The sequence below is a fragment of the Phyllopteryx taeniolatus genome, chromosome 9 (assembly GCF_024500385.1).
Source record: "Phyllopteryx taeniolatus isolate TA_2022b chromosome 9, UOR_Ptae_1.2, whole genome shotgun sequence".
Classification (NCBI taxonomy): Eukaryota; Metazoa; Chordata; class Actinopteri; order Syngnathiformes; family Syngnathidae; genus Phyllopteryx; species Phyllopteryx taeniolatus.
The window spans coordinates 1,650,142-1,667,195 of record NC_084510.1 but is presented as its reverse complement, the minus strand read 5'-3'; the positions used below and the strand labels follow the sequence as shown (position 1 = coordinate 1,667,195).

At 43.7% G+C, this 17,054-nt stretch overlaps 1 protein-coding gene across 4 annotated transcripts in view; it reads left to right on the top strand.

The window, feature by feature from the left end:
• The window catches only part of LOC133484108 (uncharacterized), a 68,105-nt gene that overhangs the window by 15,977 nt on the left and 35,074 nt on the right, over window positions 1-17,054 (top strand). For 3 of the 4 annotated variants that reach the window (XM_061786228.1, XM_061786230.1, XM_061786229.1), the window contains exons 2-3: window positions 7,622-7,735; window positions 8,128-8,190. In XM_061786228.1, the coding sequence (XP_061642212.1) occupies window positions 7,622-7,735; window positions 8,128-8,190 (177 nt within the window). The remainder of the gene's footprint in view (window positions 1-7,621; window positions 7,736-8,127; window positions 8,191-17,054) is intronic. The other variant, XM_061786231.1, reaches the window with a different exon arrangement.

The window sequence follows — 17,054 nt, the reverse complement described above, 5'->3', positions numbered from 1 at the left end:
TTTCATTAAATATTGAGTTTGGCCCGCGATGTTGTCCCAATTTTTTATTTTGGCCCACTGTGAATTTGAGGTTGCTAACCCTACTGTATATTGTCTTACTTCAGCTCATCTTCATTCCTCTCCTTTCCAGTGCAGGCCTCCACCTTTCTATGTTTCTCCACCTGCTCCTTGCTTTCACTGCAGATCACAAGGTCATCTGTGAACATCATGGTCCCTGTGGATTCCAGTCTAACCTCATTTGGCAGCCTATCCAGTACAACTGCAAAGAGGGAGGGGCTCAAGGCTTCTTTATAATCGCACGGACCGCGGTGATGTCACTGCGGCAGTCCCTCGCGTAGTTTGCCTTTATACTTGAGCGCAACCCACGCGTGCTGTTTTGAAAGTGTCCTGCAGTTCTCCTCCAAGTCGGGGGTGTCGCTACGGCTGGTATTGGATAGTACACCACAGGGTGGAGTTTCCTCGGCATTTCCTTTCAGTAACAAGGAACAAAACAACAACAATGGCGACCGCGACATAACAAATGGACCTAGGATGACCAGATGATACGTTTAATTATGCTGCCCTGATGCAGTCCCACCTCCACCTTAAACTCCTCTGTTACACCTACAGCACACCTCACTGCTGGTCCACCACTCTGGCCTCTTCTACTCTTCTTTCTCTCCCATTTTCCTTATTCATCAACACCTCAAAGTATTCTTTCCATCTATCCAGCACACTACTGGCACTGGTCAACACATTCCAATCTCTATCCCTAACCACCCAAACCTGCTGCACATCACTGTCACATCTCCATGTATTCTTGTCTCCTCTCCTCGGTCCTCTCAGTGTCCCACTTCTTCTTAGCTAACCTCTTTCCTTGTATGATTTCCTGTACTTCAAGGTTCCACCAGCAAGTCTCCTTCTCCCCTTTTATACCAGAAGACACACACAGTACTCTCCTGCCTGTCTCTCTAATCATCTTGGCTGTAGTGGTCCAGTCTCATGAAAGCTCTTCCTGTCCACGAAGAGCCTGTCTCACCTCTTGAAAAGCCACACAAAACTCTTCCTTTCTCAGCTTCCACCACATGGTTATCTGCTCTGATTTTGTCTTCCTAATCTTCCTCCCCACCACCAGAGTCATCTTACACACCACCATCCTATGCTGTCTAGCCACACTCTCCGTTACCACTACCTTACAGTCAGTAACCTCCTTCAGATTACATCGTCTGGACAAGATGTAATTCACCTGTGTGCTTCTACTTCCGCTCTTGCAGGTCGCCCTATGTTCCTGCCTCTTCTGGAAGAAAGTGTTCACTATAGCCATTTCCATCCTTTTGGCAAAGTCTCCCACCATCTGTCCCTCCAAGTTCCTGTCCTGGATGGTGAACTTATCCCTCACTGTTTGCTTCACCAACAATGTTCATTACAATCTGCACAAATCACTCTCTCTGTCTGGGATGCTCAGAACTACTTCGTCTAGCTCCTTCCAGAATTTCTCTTTCACCTATAGATCACATCCTACCTGTGGGGCATAGCCACTACTTACATTATATGACACCCTCAATTTCAAGTTTCAGCCTTGTCATTTGATCTGTCAGTCTTTTCGCCTCCAAGACATTCTTAGTTAACTCTTCCTTTCAAATTACCCTGATTCCATTTCTCTTCCCATCTACACCATAGTAAATTAATTTTAACCCTGCCCCTAAGCTTCTAGCCTTATTCCCTTTCCACCTGCTCTCCGGGACGCCCAATATATTTAACTTTCTCCGAATCATCATTTCAACTAACTACCTAGCTTTTCCTGTCAGTCCCAACATTCAAAGTCCCCACATTCAGTTTTAGGCTCTGTGCTTTCCTCTTCACTTTCTGCCTAAGAATTGGTTTTCCATCTCTCCTTTGTCTTCGACCCACAGTAGCTGAATTTCCACCAGTGCCCTGTAGGTTAATGGCGCAGGAGACATCTCACATCTTTACACCGTAAGAGCTGAAAAATAAAACAAACACGGTATCAGTGCATACAGAGTTACATTTAGCATTTAGCTTCATACAAGTTAGGCGTCATAAATGTAATTAAAAAAAAATATTCACAAACATAACTGAATAAACATAATTATTTACCTTGTTGCCCCTTTCAACTGGGTTATGTAGGTTATGCCGTCGTGAGTCATCCTTCCACTTGTACAAAACTTTATTGATATGGGCGGCACGGTGGGTGACTGGTTAGAGCGTCTGCCTCACAGTTCTGAGGAGCGGGGTTCAATACCCGGCCCCGCCTGCGTGGGTTTTCTCCGGGGACTCCGGTTTCCTCCCACATCCCCAAACATGCATGGTAGGTTAATTGATAACTCTAAATTGCCCATAGGTGTGAATGTGTGTGCGGATGGTTGTTTGTTTGTATGTGCCCTGCGATTGGCTGGCAACCAGTTAAGGGTGTACCCCGCCTCCTGCCCGATGATAGCTGGGATAGACTACAGCACACCCGTGACCCTAGTGAGGAGAAGCGGCTCAGAAATTGGATGGATGGATGGATGTATTGATATGTGTTGTCGAATTACCATGAAATCGTCCGTTACCCTGTTCTGTATGCCTTCAAAATAAAGCTTCAGCCCAACAGGAAGTGAGAAAATAAAAATTTTAAAGATTATGGCAAACAGCAAAAAAAAAAAGAAAAAAGGAAAAAGAATATTCCTTCCATTATAATATATAATATTTTTTTTAAAATATAATATAATATAATATATATGGCGTCCTTTACACTCCATAATAATTACAACTGAATTGCAATGACCACTTCAGTTTTGAAAATCAGATGATGGTTTGTGGAGAAAAACGATTTTTTTTTGTATCAGAAAAAAATTACCTTTTTGGGGACCGTTTTTGTTTTATATTGCCAACAGATAATCTAGGAAACAACAAAAAAAAACACCTTCAAATTACAGTAAACCATTATAACTTCATTATCTCTTAACATATCTCCACCTTTTTTGTCTGCAACTCAGGGAACCCCTACTCCAATTGGCTGACAAGTTTCAGTTAAAAATATCCACCAATAAGCTTGTATAGGATTCTGAGGGGTTCTCTAAGATGATGTGTCAAAATTACTTTGATGTTTCAAATGGTGCCATTTGCCCTAAAAACTCGACTTAGACTTAGCACAAATGAAACATTTTGTGTGAAGAGCAGTGTGGGCAGTAGAATAGCTAATGCACTTGTGTAATAAATGCAATTATTGAATTGATTTCTTTGGGGGAGATATTAGAGGCGTTTGAAGTGTTCATCCCATGTTTGTTTAGTTTGTTTTTGTTTTTTTTACAAAATTCTACAAAAAAATAGCAGCCTCTTGTCATGTTGCTAATTCAACATTGGTGTGTGAGTGCTTGATATGTGACGTTGCAGGCATTTGGTTGTATTACAACTGTAACTGAACTGCTGCCACCTTTATTTCCTAAAAATACACTGATTTGTGGGACCCAGTTGTCTTTGACTGGTAAAAAAAACGACAACAAAAATTATATTCAAGCAACCAGGTGTTTTACAGGTTAACAACACATGATCACGCCAAAGGATAGTCTTACCAAGAGCTCTGAGAATTAATGTTGCTGTACTTTGCTTTGATTAATCTGTGCATAACTAATTAATTATTTTTTCATTCAGTCATTCATTCTCTTCCGCTCTATCCAGAGTCGGGTCGCGGGAGCAGCCGCTTTTGCAGGGAAGCCTAGACTTCCTTCTCCCCAACAACTTTATCCAGCTCTTCCGGGGGGATCCTGAGGTGATCCCAGGTCAGCTGAGAGACATAGTCTATCCAGCGTGTCCTGGGTTGTCCTTGGGGCCTCCTCCCGGTGGGACGTGCCCGGAACACCTCACTAGGGGGACGTCCAGGAGGCATCCTAAACAGATGCCCGAGCGACCTCATATGGCTGCTCTCAATGGGGAGGAGCAGTGACTTTACTTTTAGCCCCTTGCTTCTCACCCTTTCTCTAAGGGAGACACTCTGCGGACGAAACTCATTTTGGGCGCTAGAATCCGTGTTCTTGTTCTTTCGGTCACGACTCACAGCTTGTGACCATCGGTGTGGGTAGGAACGTAGATCAACCGGTTAATCGAGAGTTTCACCTTTCAGTTCAGCTCCTTCTTCACCATGGCAGACCAATGCAGTCTGCATCACTGCAGATGCTGTACCAATCCGCCTATTTAACTTCCACTCCAATTTTCCCTGACTTGTGAAGAAGAATCCAAGATACTTGAAGTTCTCCACTTGGGGCAGGATCTCATCCCTGGGCTGGAAAGAGTATTCCACCCTTTTCCTACTCAGGACTATGGTCTCACATTTGGCGGTGTTGGTTCTCATCCCAACCGTTTCACACTCTGCTGTGAATCGCTCCAGCCAGACTTGGAGACACAGAAACCCCTAAACCACAGTAACATGACAGCACGAGGAGGAGACCTTGTTAAATCAGTGTTAGTAATTATTGTGAGTATTGGTAAATGGAATGCATTTACAGTATACAGTATCACACTTTATCTACAACATCATGGTGCCCAAAGCGCTTTACAGAAACTCACATACACCCATTCACACACACATTCATACACCAATGGAATCCTTAACATGATCATTGTCTTCACACAGATATACATATATATATTTGCATGCTAGTTTGATTGAAGACTAAATTGTCAGTAGGTCACATATATATATATGTGTGTGTGTGTGTGTGTGTGTGTGTGTGTGTGTGTGTGTGTGTGCGGCACGGTGGACGACTGGTTAGAGCGTCGGGGTTCAATCCCCGGCCCCGCCTGTGTGGAGTTTGCATGTTCTCCCCGTGCCTGCGTGGGTTTTCTCCGGGCACTCCTGTTTCCTCCCACATCCCAAAAACATGCATGCTAGGTTAATTGACAACTCTTAATTGCCTGTAAGTGTGAATGTGAGTGCGAATGGTTGTTTGTTTGTATGTGCCCTGCGATTGGCTGGCTACCAGTTCAGGGTGTACCCCGCCTCCTGTGATAGTGGGGATAGGCTCCAGCACGCCCGCGATCCTAGTGAGGGGAAGCGGCTCAGGAAATTGATGGATGGATATATATGTGTGTGTGTGTGGGGGGGGGGGGGTTATCCATCCATTTTCTTTACCGCTCACCCTCATGAGGGTCGCGGGCTGCTGGTGCCTATCCCAGCTATCTACGGGTGGGAGGCGGGGTACACCCTGAACTGAAACATACATAGAAACAAACAACCAATCGCACTTGTATTCGCACTTGCATTCACACCAACGGGCAGAGTCCTCAATCAACCTACCACGCCTGGAGAAAACCCACGAGGAGAACATGCAAACACCACACAGGCGGGGCCGGGATTTGAACCCGAGTCCCCAGCACTGTGAGGCAGATGTGCTAACCAGTCGGTCATCGTGCCGGCGGAGTGTGTGTATATGTGGATGGATATGGATGGCAGTGAGACCAGCAATTCGGGGCAGGGGAGAAGCCAATACTTCGGGCAAACACTAACTGTGTAGAGTTCTCAGCCAAAACAACAAAACAAAAACAAAAGGAGAAACTCAACAAGGTTCTAAACAAGAAAGGGGAAAGAGAAAACTAGCTTCAACGTAACACACAGGGGGAATAACAGTCAGGTGTAGAACCTAATTCATCAATCAAGGAGAGGGAAGGTGCCAAGTAGAGGTTCTAATCTTGACGAGAGAATTAAATCTTTGTCTCTGTTTAAAAGGAGGTGGAGAGGTCTGAGGGGCAATTTAGGTCAAGGAGGACCTCCTCCACTGTCTGTATGGGGTCAGGTTTGGGTTCAGCCATTCTTTCCCTACGAAAAGTTTTGGGCCGCGCATTTGAGCACTGATTTAAGTTTTGAGTCTTTTAATAGAGCAGGTAGGTGATGCCAAAAGTCATGCAGTAACCGAGGCTGACCAAGGCTAATAAGATGTTATCTTCTGCGGCTCAGGAGTGCATGAAAGGGGGCTCAGGTGTTTTAGCGTCAGTGCTAATGGCGTATAGAGTGTTGTCTACATGGGTGATGTAAATCGCCTGGGTTCCTTTAAATTGAATTTGCTTAAGCATCTCAGGATCAACTTAGAATTTTTATTGTCCGAAAAAGTTGGAAATCTCGATTTCGCTCTCGTAATTGTCGGCTGGCAGGTGGTAAAGGACAAGGTCCTCAATATGCAAAATGGCATCTCTGGCATATCTTGAGCCACATGGTTTGATTGGGCAGGGAGAGCCTCGTTGTGCTATCATGGTGGTCGTAAACTCAGAGTTGAGCTTAGGGCTGGTGTGTTGACGAGCAATTTGGTACCAAAAATTTCCGCGTGTAGTTGTGACCTGGTAGTGAGGTGTAGCTTCTCCTCTACACCGCGACCCATCCTTCATGAGCTTCAGGCCACAAATCCAATCCGCAACATCTCAAATGAACGGCTTACTGGGACACAAGTAATGAATGTCTTTTGTGAGGATGCACAGATGCAAATTTGGCGCCAGATACAGATCAGGATTGCTATCATGATAGGCGACCACTGCGGGAGTATTGAATCAGTCGTAAATGTCGTCCTGCCAGATGCCAACCGTAATTACGTCTTTTAAGCGATAGATGTTTTGAGAGTCGATAATTGGGAGAGTAACAAGGAAGGCTTTTTCTCGGAAGTCAGGGTTGACATACAAAATGGTGGAACCCCCGAGAGAAAAAGCCAAGTGGGCTTGGACAGTATTGATGGGGCTTGCTAGAGCTTTAGAAAAGATGCTTTCGACAAATTTCGTGTGCATGCATGCATGTTCATGACAATAAAAGGTGATTCTTCTTCTTCTTCATTGTTCAGTTGTCTCTGAAGGAAAAAAAAAATTGCATAGCATGTCATTCATCAATGTGGTAACAATTTGTGTGGGAGCGTAATCCTTTTGGACCACCGACAGCCGTTCGCTTATGCTCTGTCTAGTTTGGTTCATTATGACGCTGTGAGTATTGAGGACCTGGATAGTGCCTTTGACTGTCTCGTCTAAGGGTACTGGTGGTTAGCGGTTTGTCTTTCCATGCTGCATTGGATGGTAGGAATTTCAGCTTGGAGTTCCCCAATCTGTTTTTTAACAGTGTTTAAGCTAATGCCGTTAACCGTGGAGGTTCATATGCTGAATAATGTGCCAAGGGATACGGCAGCCATGAGTAGGGCCCCTACAAAACGTTTTGAGCGTCTGGGGATTCCGCTGAGGTCGGCCTAAATGACGACAAATTTCAAATATTTTTGGAGCATGTGTGTAGTGTCGAAGCTGGCAGGTGGATCGCGTTGTGGGACCAAGTAGCTCCGGCATAACCAGTCATGCACCGTGCTGCCTGAATGATTGTTATTTTCATTAAAAATATCTAAACATTTTCAACATATTCGATTTATTCTTGTGATTTAGATTACATTTAGACCACATTTTATGACCAATTTAGACAGAAATTTCCATAGGGTTCACATTATTTTCCCCCACACTGTAATGAATTACATACTGTATAATTAAAGGTAATTTGAGAAAATTTGTGATTTCAGAAGCATACCTAGTGTTATAGTAATGGTATAATAGGCTAAGAAGAATGTACAGAATCATATTTTGATAGGCTTCTGGTATTCTACTTACAATTTGTCTTTTCCTCCTCTAGGCTTGGCATCTGTGCTTGTTTCTCATACTATACTTCCACCTGGCATTGGGTGGTGTACCTGGTCCATGCCGACACTCTGTAACACAGGAGCACCTTCGGAGCCTCAATCGCCTGGTGAGAATTATTGTGCAATATGACCTGGCAAAACCTTCAATAGGCTAATCTGAGACATCATGCTGTTTTGAAATATTATTGTTTTGTGCAGAGTACATGAACACGTTACTCCAACATTTAATATTTAATCACCAAAAAACACCATTGTGTTCATTGGTGCTTACAAAGCAGGGCATATACTGTAACCTTGTTGATAGTGATGACCCATAACTAGATTTAAACGAGACCAAGCTATTAGCAGGTTGTTTTACAAACGGTTTTTCCATGACAATGCAGCGTAACACGAATAACACGAACTGGAAATGCATCTTCTAAATTTATTATGATATCTGTGAAATTATAAGAACATTGTATATTTAAAAGAACACTAACACCCTCTTATCCTTTTATAGATTGACAATCAGTTGGACCACAGATGTTTTATAATTTATCAGTTTACTGAGCATTTGAATTTGGTAAGTGGAAATTATTTTAACCTTTTCTGAGTTTTGGGCAATTCCCATTAATTTCAATACCAAATTAGGTGAGATCATGTTTTTGAAAATTTGTCATAATTATTACCATTTTTATACAGTGATGACACAAAATCCAATATTGTTTAGTAAATTGAGATTGTTGGGTTTTCACTCCAGCACAAGAAAAAGATTTTAACCAAAGCTATCAAATGAGTTAAAGCTATCAGGCAAAATCTTTGGAGAGTACCACTTCTTCTTTTCTTTTCAGCTTGTCCCGTTAGGGGTCGCCACAGTGTGTCATCCTTTTCCATGTAAGCCTATCTCTTACATGCTCCTCTCTAACACCAACTGCGCTCATGTCTTCCTTCACGACATCCATCAACCTTCTCTTTGGTCTTCCTCTCGCCCTCTTCCCTGGCAGCTCCATCCTCATCATCGTTCTCCCAATATACTCACTATCGCTCCTCTGGATGTGTCCAGACCATCAAAGTCTGCTCTCTCTAACTTTTTCGCTAAAACATCTAACCTTGGCCATCCCTCTGATGACCTCATTTCTAATCCTATCCAACCTGGTCACTCGTAGACAGAACCTCAACATCTTCATTGCCGCCACGTCCAGCTCTGCTTCCTGTTGTCTCTTCATTGCCACTGTCTCTAATCCATAGTACATCATGGCTGGCCTCACCCCTGTTTGATACACTTTGCCCTTCATCCTAGCAGAGACTCTGTCTTCTGTTACATAGCACACCTGACACCTTCCTCCACCAGTTCCAACCTGCTTGAACCCGTTACTTCACTTCCTTACCACACTCACCATTGCTCTGGACTGTTGACCCCAAGTATTTAAAGTCTCCCACCCTTGCTATCTCCTCCCTGTAGCCTCACTCTTCCCCCTCCACCCCTCTCATTCATGCACATATATTCTGACTTACTTTGACTTATTTTCATAGTGCATGCCTCCAGATTTCTAACTGTTCCTCCGCCTGCTCCCTGCTTTCACTGCAGATCACAATGTCATCTGCGAATATCATAGTCCATGGGCATTCAAGTCTAATCTCATCTGTCAGCCAATCCATCATCACTGCAAACAGGAAGGGGCTCAGGGCTGATCCCTGATGCAGTCCCACCTCCACCTTAAATTCCTCTGTCACACCTACAGCACACCTCACCAATGTTTTGCACGTTTTACATGTCCTTTACTATTCTATCATACGTCACTGCCACTCCAGACTTGCGCATGCAGTACCACAGTTTCTCTCTGGGTACTCTGTGATAGGCTTTCTCTAAATTTACAAAGACAAAATGGAGCGCCTGCTGAGCTTCTCTGTACTTTTCCATCAACATCGTTAAGGCAAATAATGAATCTGTGGCACACTTTCGAGGCATGAAACCATACTGTTGCTCGCAAAATACTCACATCTGTCCTGAGTCTAGCCTCCACTACTCTTTCCCATAACGTCATTGTGTGGCTCATCAACTTTATTCCTCTATAGTTCCCACAGCTCTGCAAATCACCCTTGTTCTTAAAAATGGGCACCAGCCCACTTTTCCTCCATTCGTCAAGCATCTTCTCACCTGCTAAAATTCTGTTGAACAAGCTGGTCAAAAACTCCATGGTCACCTCTCCTAGATGCTTCCATACCTCCACAGGTATGTCATCAGGACCAACTGCCTTTCCATTATTCATCCTCATTAGTGCCTTTCTAACTTCCCCCTTACAAATCATTGCCACCACACTTCTCTCTCAATTTCCTCATTCATCAGCTCCTCAAAGTATTCTTTCCATCTATCGAGCACACTCCTGCCACCAGTCAACAAATTTCCATCTCGATCCTTAATCGCCCTAACGTGGTGCACAGCCTTCCCATCTCTATCCCTCTGACTGGCCAACCTATAGAGATCTGTTTCTCCTTCTTTATTGTCCAACCTGGCATACATGTCATCATATGCCTCTTGTTTGGCCTTTGCCTCCTCTATCTTTGCCCTACGTCGCATCTCAGTGTCTTCCTTTCTCCTCTCTTCGGTCCTCTCAGTGTCACACTTCTTCTTAGCTAACCTCTTTCCTTGTATGATTTCCTGTATGTTGAAGTTCCACCACCAATTCTCCTTCTCCCCTTTCCTACAAGAAGATATGCCAAATAATCTCCTGCCTGTCTCTCTGATCATCTTGGCTGTAGTGGTCCAGTCTTCTGGAAGCTCCTCCTGTCCACCGAGAGCCTGTCTCACCTCTTCTCGAAAAGCTGCACAACACTCTTCCTTTCTCAGCTTCCACCACAAGGTTCTCTGCTCTACCTTTGTCTTCTTAATCTTCTTCCCCACCATCAGAGTAATTTTACACACCACCATCCTATGCTTTCTAGCCACAGTCTACCCTAGCACTATCTAACAGTCAGTAACCTCCTTCAGATGTAATCTGAAGGAGGATTATGTAATCCACCTGCGTGGTTCTACCTCCGCTCTTGTAGGTCACCCTATGTTCCTGCCTTTTCTGGAAGAAAGTGTTCACTACAGCCATTTCCATCCCTTTTGCAAAGTCTACAACCATCTGTCCCTCCAGTTTTTTTTTCCTGGATGCCAAATTTACCCATCACTTCTTCATCACCCCCGTTTCCTTCACCAACATGTCCTTGACAATCTGCTCCAATCACGACTCGCTCTCTCTCTCTGGGATGCTTAGAACTACTTCGTCTAGCTCCTTCCAGAATTTTTCTTTCACCTCTATGTTACATTCTACCTGTGGGACATGGCCACTAATCGTAATATACATAACACCCTCAATTTCAAGTTACAGCCTCATCAATCTGATACTCTTTTCACCTCCAAGACATTCTTAACTAACTCTTCCTTTAAAATAACCCCGACTCCATTTATCTTCGCATCTACACCATGGTAAAATTATTTGAACCCTGCCCCTAAACTTCTAGCCTTACTGCCTTTCCACCGACTCTCCTGCACACTGGACAAACAACATATCAACCTTTCTTCGACTCATCATGTCAACAAACTCCCAAGATCTTCCTGTCATAGTCCCAATATTCAAAGTCCCCATATTCAGTTCTAGGCTCTGTGCTTTCCTCTTCTTTTTCTGCCTAAGAACCCGCTTTCCACCTCTCCTTCGTCTTCGACCCACAGTAGCTGAATTTCCACCGGCGACCTGCAGGTTAACGGTGCCGGTGGCGGACATTGTTATCCCGGGCCACAACCAATCCGGTATGGATTTTTTTGGATGAACGCTCATCAAACATTTGACAAAGTTTTAAGTCGGATGCCATTCCTGACACAGCCATCTGCATTTATCCGGCTTGGGACCGGCCTACAGTTTGTACTGGCTTCTGCCCCCCATAAGGCTGCATTTTTGGAAAGTACCACCATATGTCCAATTTGTATGATTTGTCTTTATTTAAAAGACAGTTTTTCACTTTGATGGTTTTCACTATAGGAAATTTGTGAGAGCACCCCAAGTGTAAACGTAAGTTTGAAGTGATGGAATTGGAAGTACAAGTGGAAGACAAACACACAGTTAGAGTAAAGAAATATATCGTTTCGATAGGCGGCACTGTGGACGACTGGTTAGAGCGTCTACCTCACAGTTCTGAGGACTGGGGTTCAATCCCCGGCCCCGCCTGTGTGGAGTTTGCATGTTCTCCCCGTGCCTGCGTGGATTTTCTCCGTGCACTCCTGTTTCCTCCCACATCCCAAAAACATGCATGGTAGGTTAATTGAAGTCTCTAAATTGCCCCGAGGTGTGAATGTAAATGCGAATGGTTGTTTGTTTATCTGTGCCCTGCGATTGGCTGGCAACCAGTTCAGGGTGTACCCCGCCTCCTGCCCATTGATAGCTGGGATAGGCTCCGCCACTCCCGCAACCCTTGTGAGGATAAGCGGCTCAGAAAATGGATGGATGGATCGTTTTGATAGTTTGGGGATAACCAGCAACATCATAAAAGCCATCTTCTTTGATTTACCTCACCTTGAGAATCAGTCAGTCATCTTTATTTGCCAAGTACATCAAAAACACACAAGGAATTTATCTCCGGTAGTTGGAGCTGCTCTAGTACAGACAACAGACAGCCATTTTGACAAAAAATACTGCTGAGATAGAAAAACGTAAAGAAAAAACGACAGAGAGTCACTGAGCAATGAAAGATTACCCGTAATGTGGTAATACTGATACAATGACAATTGTGAAATGTCTCTCTTACAACTTACACTTATTCGCACTATCATATTTTCTCATGTTATTTTTGGAGATATTTCTCAAAATGCTAAATATAATTAAAATGCATATACTGATACACTTAAGGCACCTCATTACTAAAGACAAATGTAAGGAATGAAACTTCTTGATCAACTGTCAAACTAATGGATACTAAAATAAAATGAGACAAAAGGAAAATGTTTCTTGGTCATTGAGTAAAATCACTGGATCAATCTCTTTCAAGTGGGGAAGCTGCACATACAGTATTTGCAATAACTTGACAACTAAGTTTTAACATGGAAAACATTCAGTAGATTCAAATTTAAAGAAATGCCCAATTAATATTGTTACAAATGTTAATAGCAAATACTCCCTCCTCTGCTGAGGGCAAATTTATTGATGTGATCCCAGAGAGCTTTGGAAACGTCAAAATGGGCAAAACTGTCCAGAACACAGGAGAAGGAAAAAAATAGAGGGCAAATGGGAGAAACAGAAGTCAAGTTGCTACTTTTGGTTTGTCCCATTAGGTGTGTTAAATTTGGGGTAAAAATAGCCAAATGTGCTTTTACCAACCAATTGTGAGTTCTTTTATGTGAGGAAAGACCAGTCAACTTGCTGGAAACCAAATGGACAGTTGTCTGTTTTTTACTGGCAGGTAGTAACAACGTGCTGGAAACAGATCATTTCACAAGTGGTGCGACTAAGTGTCTGTCGAAACAAAGCAGCACTATCTACCTTATTTCTGAGTAGGGGGTGGGGTGGAATGTACCTGAAAGTTCCACTCTTTATAAAGCAAACAACAAATGTTACAACCTTCAGAAACATCCATCCATCCATTTTCCATACCGCTTATCCTCACTAGGGTCGCGGGTGTGCTGGTGCCTATCCCAGCGAGAGGGAGGGGACACCTTGAACTGGTCCCCACCCAATTGCAGGGTACATATAAACAACCATTTGCGCTCACATTCACACCGACAGGCAATTTAGAGTTTTCAATTAACCTACCATGCATGCATGGGATGTGGAACCGGATCACCCGGAGAAAACCCACGCAGGCACGGGGAGAACATGCAAACTCCACACATGCGAGGCAGGATTTGAACCCAGGTCCTCAGAACTGTAAGGCAGATGTTCTAACCAGTCACGCACCGTGCCCCTTCAGAAAGGAGCCCAGATAAATGACTTATACTTACGAATATACACAAACTTTTCTGTTCCTCTGCCCAGGCTCCGCCTGTCTAGATCTCACACAGCCTATGAATTTTCTTCGATATGCAGGCATTCTATCTTTATCAAAATATATCAGGTGTCGCAACAGCAAGTTGCTCGCTTCATTTGTTTGGCAGTAACAATACAGAAATGAAATGAAGAAAATGTTCTATTTTAAGTTTTGTGCCATGTTATTTTATAAATTAAAAACAATGCTAAAAACTATTGCTATTCTATTTTTTTGTAAGCTTATGTAAATCGTTGGAGGGGGGAGCCATGTAAAATCTCGCCTTGGGCGCCACATTGGCTAGGGCTGGTCCTGGTGCATAGGATTGCCTATAAAACTTGAGACAGCCCGCCTGAAAAACCATTTTAGAAGAGGCCTGCATCAACTGTGACAGTGCACTGAAATGACACAGACTCAAGGAAATACAAAGTTGAAACACAATAATTGCTATGTTACTAACATCTTTAAGCAAAGCAAACTAAATCAGCACAACATGCTCTTGTTTTTTTTTTTTGTTGTTCTTTCATGGTGACTTTTTTAGGGCATTGAATCAATCGAATGTTCTGCTGATCTTTGAAGACATTTCGCCTTTCATCCGAGGAGGCTTCATCAGTTCATGGCCACAAGGCCACGTATGGTATCATTCTTTTATAATGCAAAAAAGGAGAGTCACAAGGCTATCTGGCCAAGAGGCCATTTGCTGTCCACAAGAGTCATTAGATAGAAAATCTCTCATTAATATTCCTTTTGTAAAGTAACAGTGGAAATGATTTACAGTCCAAGAGGCCAGGCTATTTGTTAGAGGCTGAATTATTGAGTTTCTTTGGAATGGACGAAAGGATAATGTTGTAAGTGGAAGATACTGTAGGTCAGTGTTCCCCAACCTTTTTTTGCACTGCGCACCGATTTAAAGTAGGCATTTCTTCTCATAGACCAGCTGTCAGTGTGTGGCATATATGCACACGAATATATATATATATATATATATATATATATATATATATATATGGTTTGCACATCTGCCTCACAGTTCTGAGGACTGGGGTTCAAATCCCGGTCCTGCCTGTGTGGAGTTTGCATGTTCTCCCCGTGCCTGCGTGGGTTTTCTCTGGGCACTCCGGTTTCCTCTCACATCCCAAAAACATGCATTAATTGGAGACTCTAAATTGCCCGTAGGCATGACTGTAAGTGCGAATGGTTGTTTGTTTCTATGTGCCCTGTGATTGTCTGGCGACCAGTTCAGGGTGTACCCCGCCTCTCGCCCGAAGATAGCTGGGATAGGCTCCAGCACGGCTGTGACCCTAGTGAGGATAAGCGGTACAGAAAATGGAAGGATATATATATATATATATATATATATATATATATATATATATAAATCCCCAACGCGTTGTCGTCGCTTAGGGGCTTAAATGTAGGTAAAACTATGGGAGTAAATTTGGGCAATCTGCCAACACGGATTGGGCCAGCGTGGCAGATTAGGGCCTATTCATTCTTCATAGCAGTACAACAAAAAATTATGGCTGTTTACGGACAACGGACGTGGTTATGCTAGACCAGAATAGGCTTACTCCTACAAACATTTTAAGTCAAACCAAAGGACAATCTTTAGAAGTGGCAAGAAAGAAGAAAAAAAAGACATAACGCATGAAATCTTATTTTTGGGACGCTCAACGTGGATTTATCTTGTCCTTATAGTCAATCGAAGCACAAATTTTGAATAGTCATTGGTGACTTTAACGCCGGCGGCACGGTGGCCGACTGGTTAGAGCGTCAGCCTCACAGTTCTGAGGACCCGGGTTCAATCCCCGGCCCCGCCTGTGTGGAGTTTGCATGTTCTCCCCGTGCCTGCGTGGGTTTTCTCCGGGCGCTCCGGTTTCCTCCCACATCCCAAAAACATGCATGAATTGGAGACTCTAAATTGCCCGTAGGCATGACTGTGAGTGCGAATGGTTGTTTGTTCCTATCTTCCCTGCGATTGGCTGGCAACCAGTTCAGGGTGTACCCCGCCTCCTGCCCGATGACAGCTGGGATAGGCTCCAGCACGCCCGCGACCCTAGTGAGGAGAAGCGGCTCAGAAAATGGATGGATGGGACTTTAACGCCAGGATTGGCCTTAACTCTGGCGAGAAATCAATTGGATCCTACGGAATGGGATCAAGAGACGAAAGAGGAGAACGCTTAATAGAATTTGCTGAACAAGGTGTTGTGTATTTTTAATTTGGACTTGAAGAGAGACATTTTTATAGTATAGCAGGATGCCTGCAGAAGTGTTTCCTGCTTCAGAGATCTCTCTTTCAACTTTCAGCTTCAAAGAGGGAAATTGCATTCCTGAGACCAAATCCTTATTCGTAAATACCCCCTGCAGTTTACAGGACAATATGTCTCCTGGGTAAACAATTAACGGAGGCTGCTGGTGTAAACATCAAAGGTTACGACCGCCATTTGATGCGTCAAATCCTGTCTCATTCATTACTTTGGGTTTCGGTTGATTCAATGACAAGAGGGCCACCTGAGGGACAAAAAGTGACACCAAGAGGAAGTAGTTGTACAATTCAAAACTTAGTGAACCAATCAGGCTCAAGGGTACCTACGAGTGCACCCACAGATGCGAAACTTATAAGCTTGTGACCAAAATTTTCAGGGCGGGGGCCTGATAGGAAATCTGACCATGAAAACAGCTGTTAAGACACAAAAGCTTGTACAATAAACCTGATTTAGCCCAACCGGTTGCTTCCACTCGACATGCACACCTTCTCAGACCCGGAAATCCACCTCAAAGGCTTATACTTTATCAATTCGTTCTTTAACAAGAAATGGAACCGAAAGTGGACATGGATAAGCCCCAAAGGTAACAGCAGCATCATAGACTACTTCCTGTCTAACGACAAAGGGGTATTTACGGATTGCACCACCCTAAACAAATTTGACGTTGGAAGTGGCAACAGATTGGTTCGGGTCAAAGTGCAAATCAAGTGCCAACTTGAACGAAAGAAACTTCAAAAGAGCAACCTCACCAAATTAAACTTAATTCAAGAAAGAAGCGACGAGTTTCAAATAGGAAGAAACCAAGGTGGCAATGTCACGATGACATCACTTCTATCCAAGAAGGAAGATGAATTACGAAGCCTTGAGTCTCGAAATGACCAAATGGCATTCAGTGAGAGGCTTGTGATTTTAACAAAGCGAACATGGCGACCGTCGTGGGTGCCACGAATGTGTTTTCTTTTTCTTTTCTTTTTTTTCAAACACAAAGAGCTAGCACTCTAGCTCAGAGTTCGACTGACGTGTAACGGGATTCTTGGTATAGAACACGTTTCTTGTGACCAGTGACTTCCCAAACCTCCTATTTACACAGTGAAACTCAGAATAACATTCCCCAAACCACAACGGGCATGTAGCGAGTCCGGTTAGCAACTCCAGAGCACAGCGGGAAGAAGACGAGGACCGT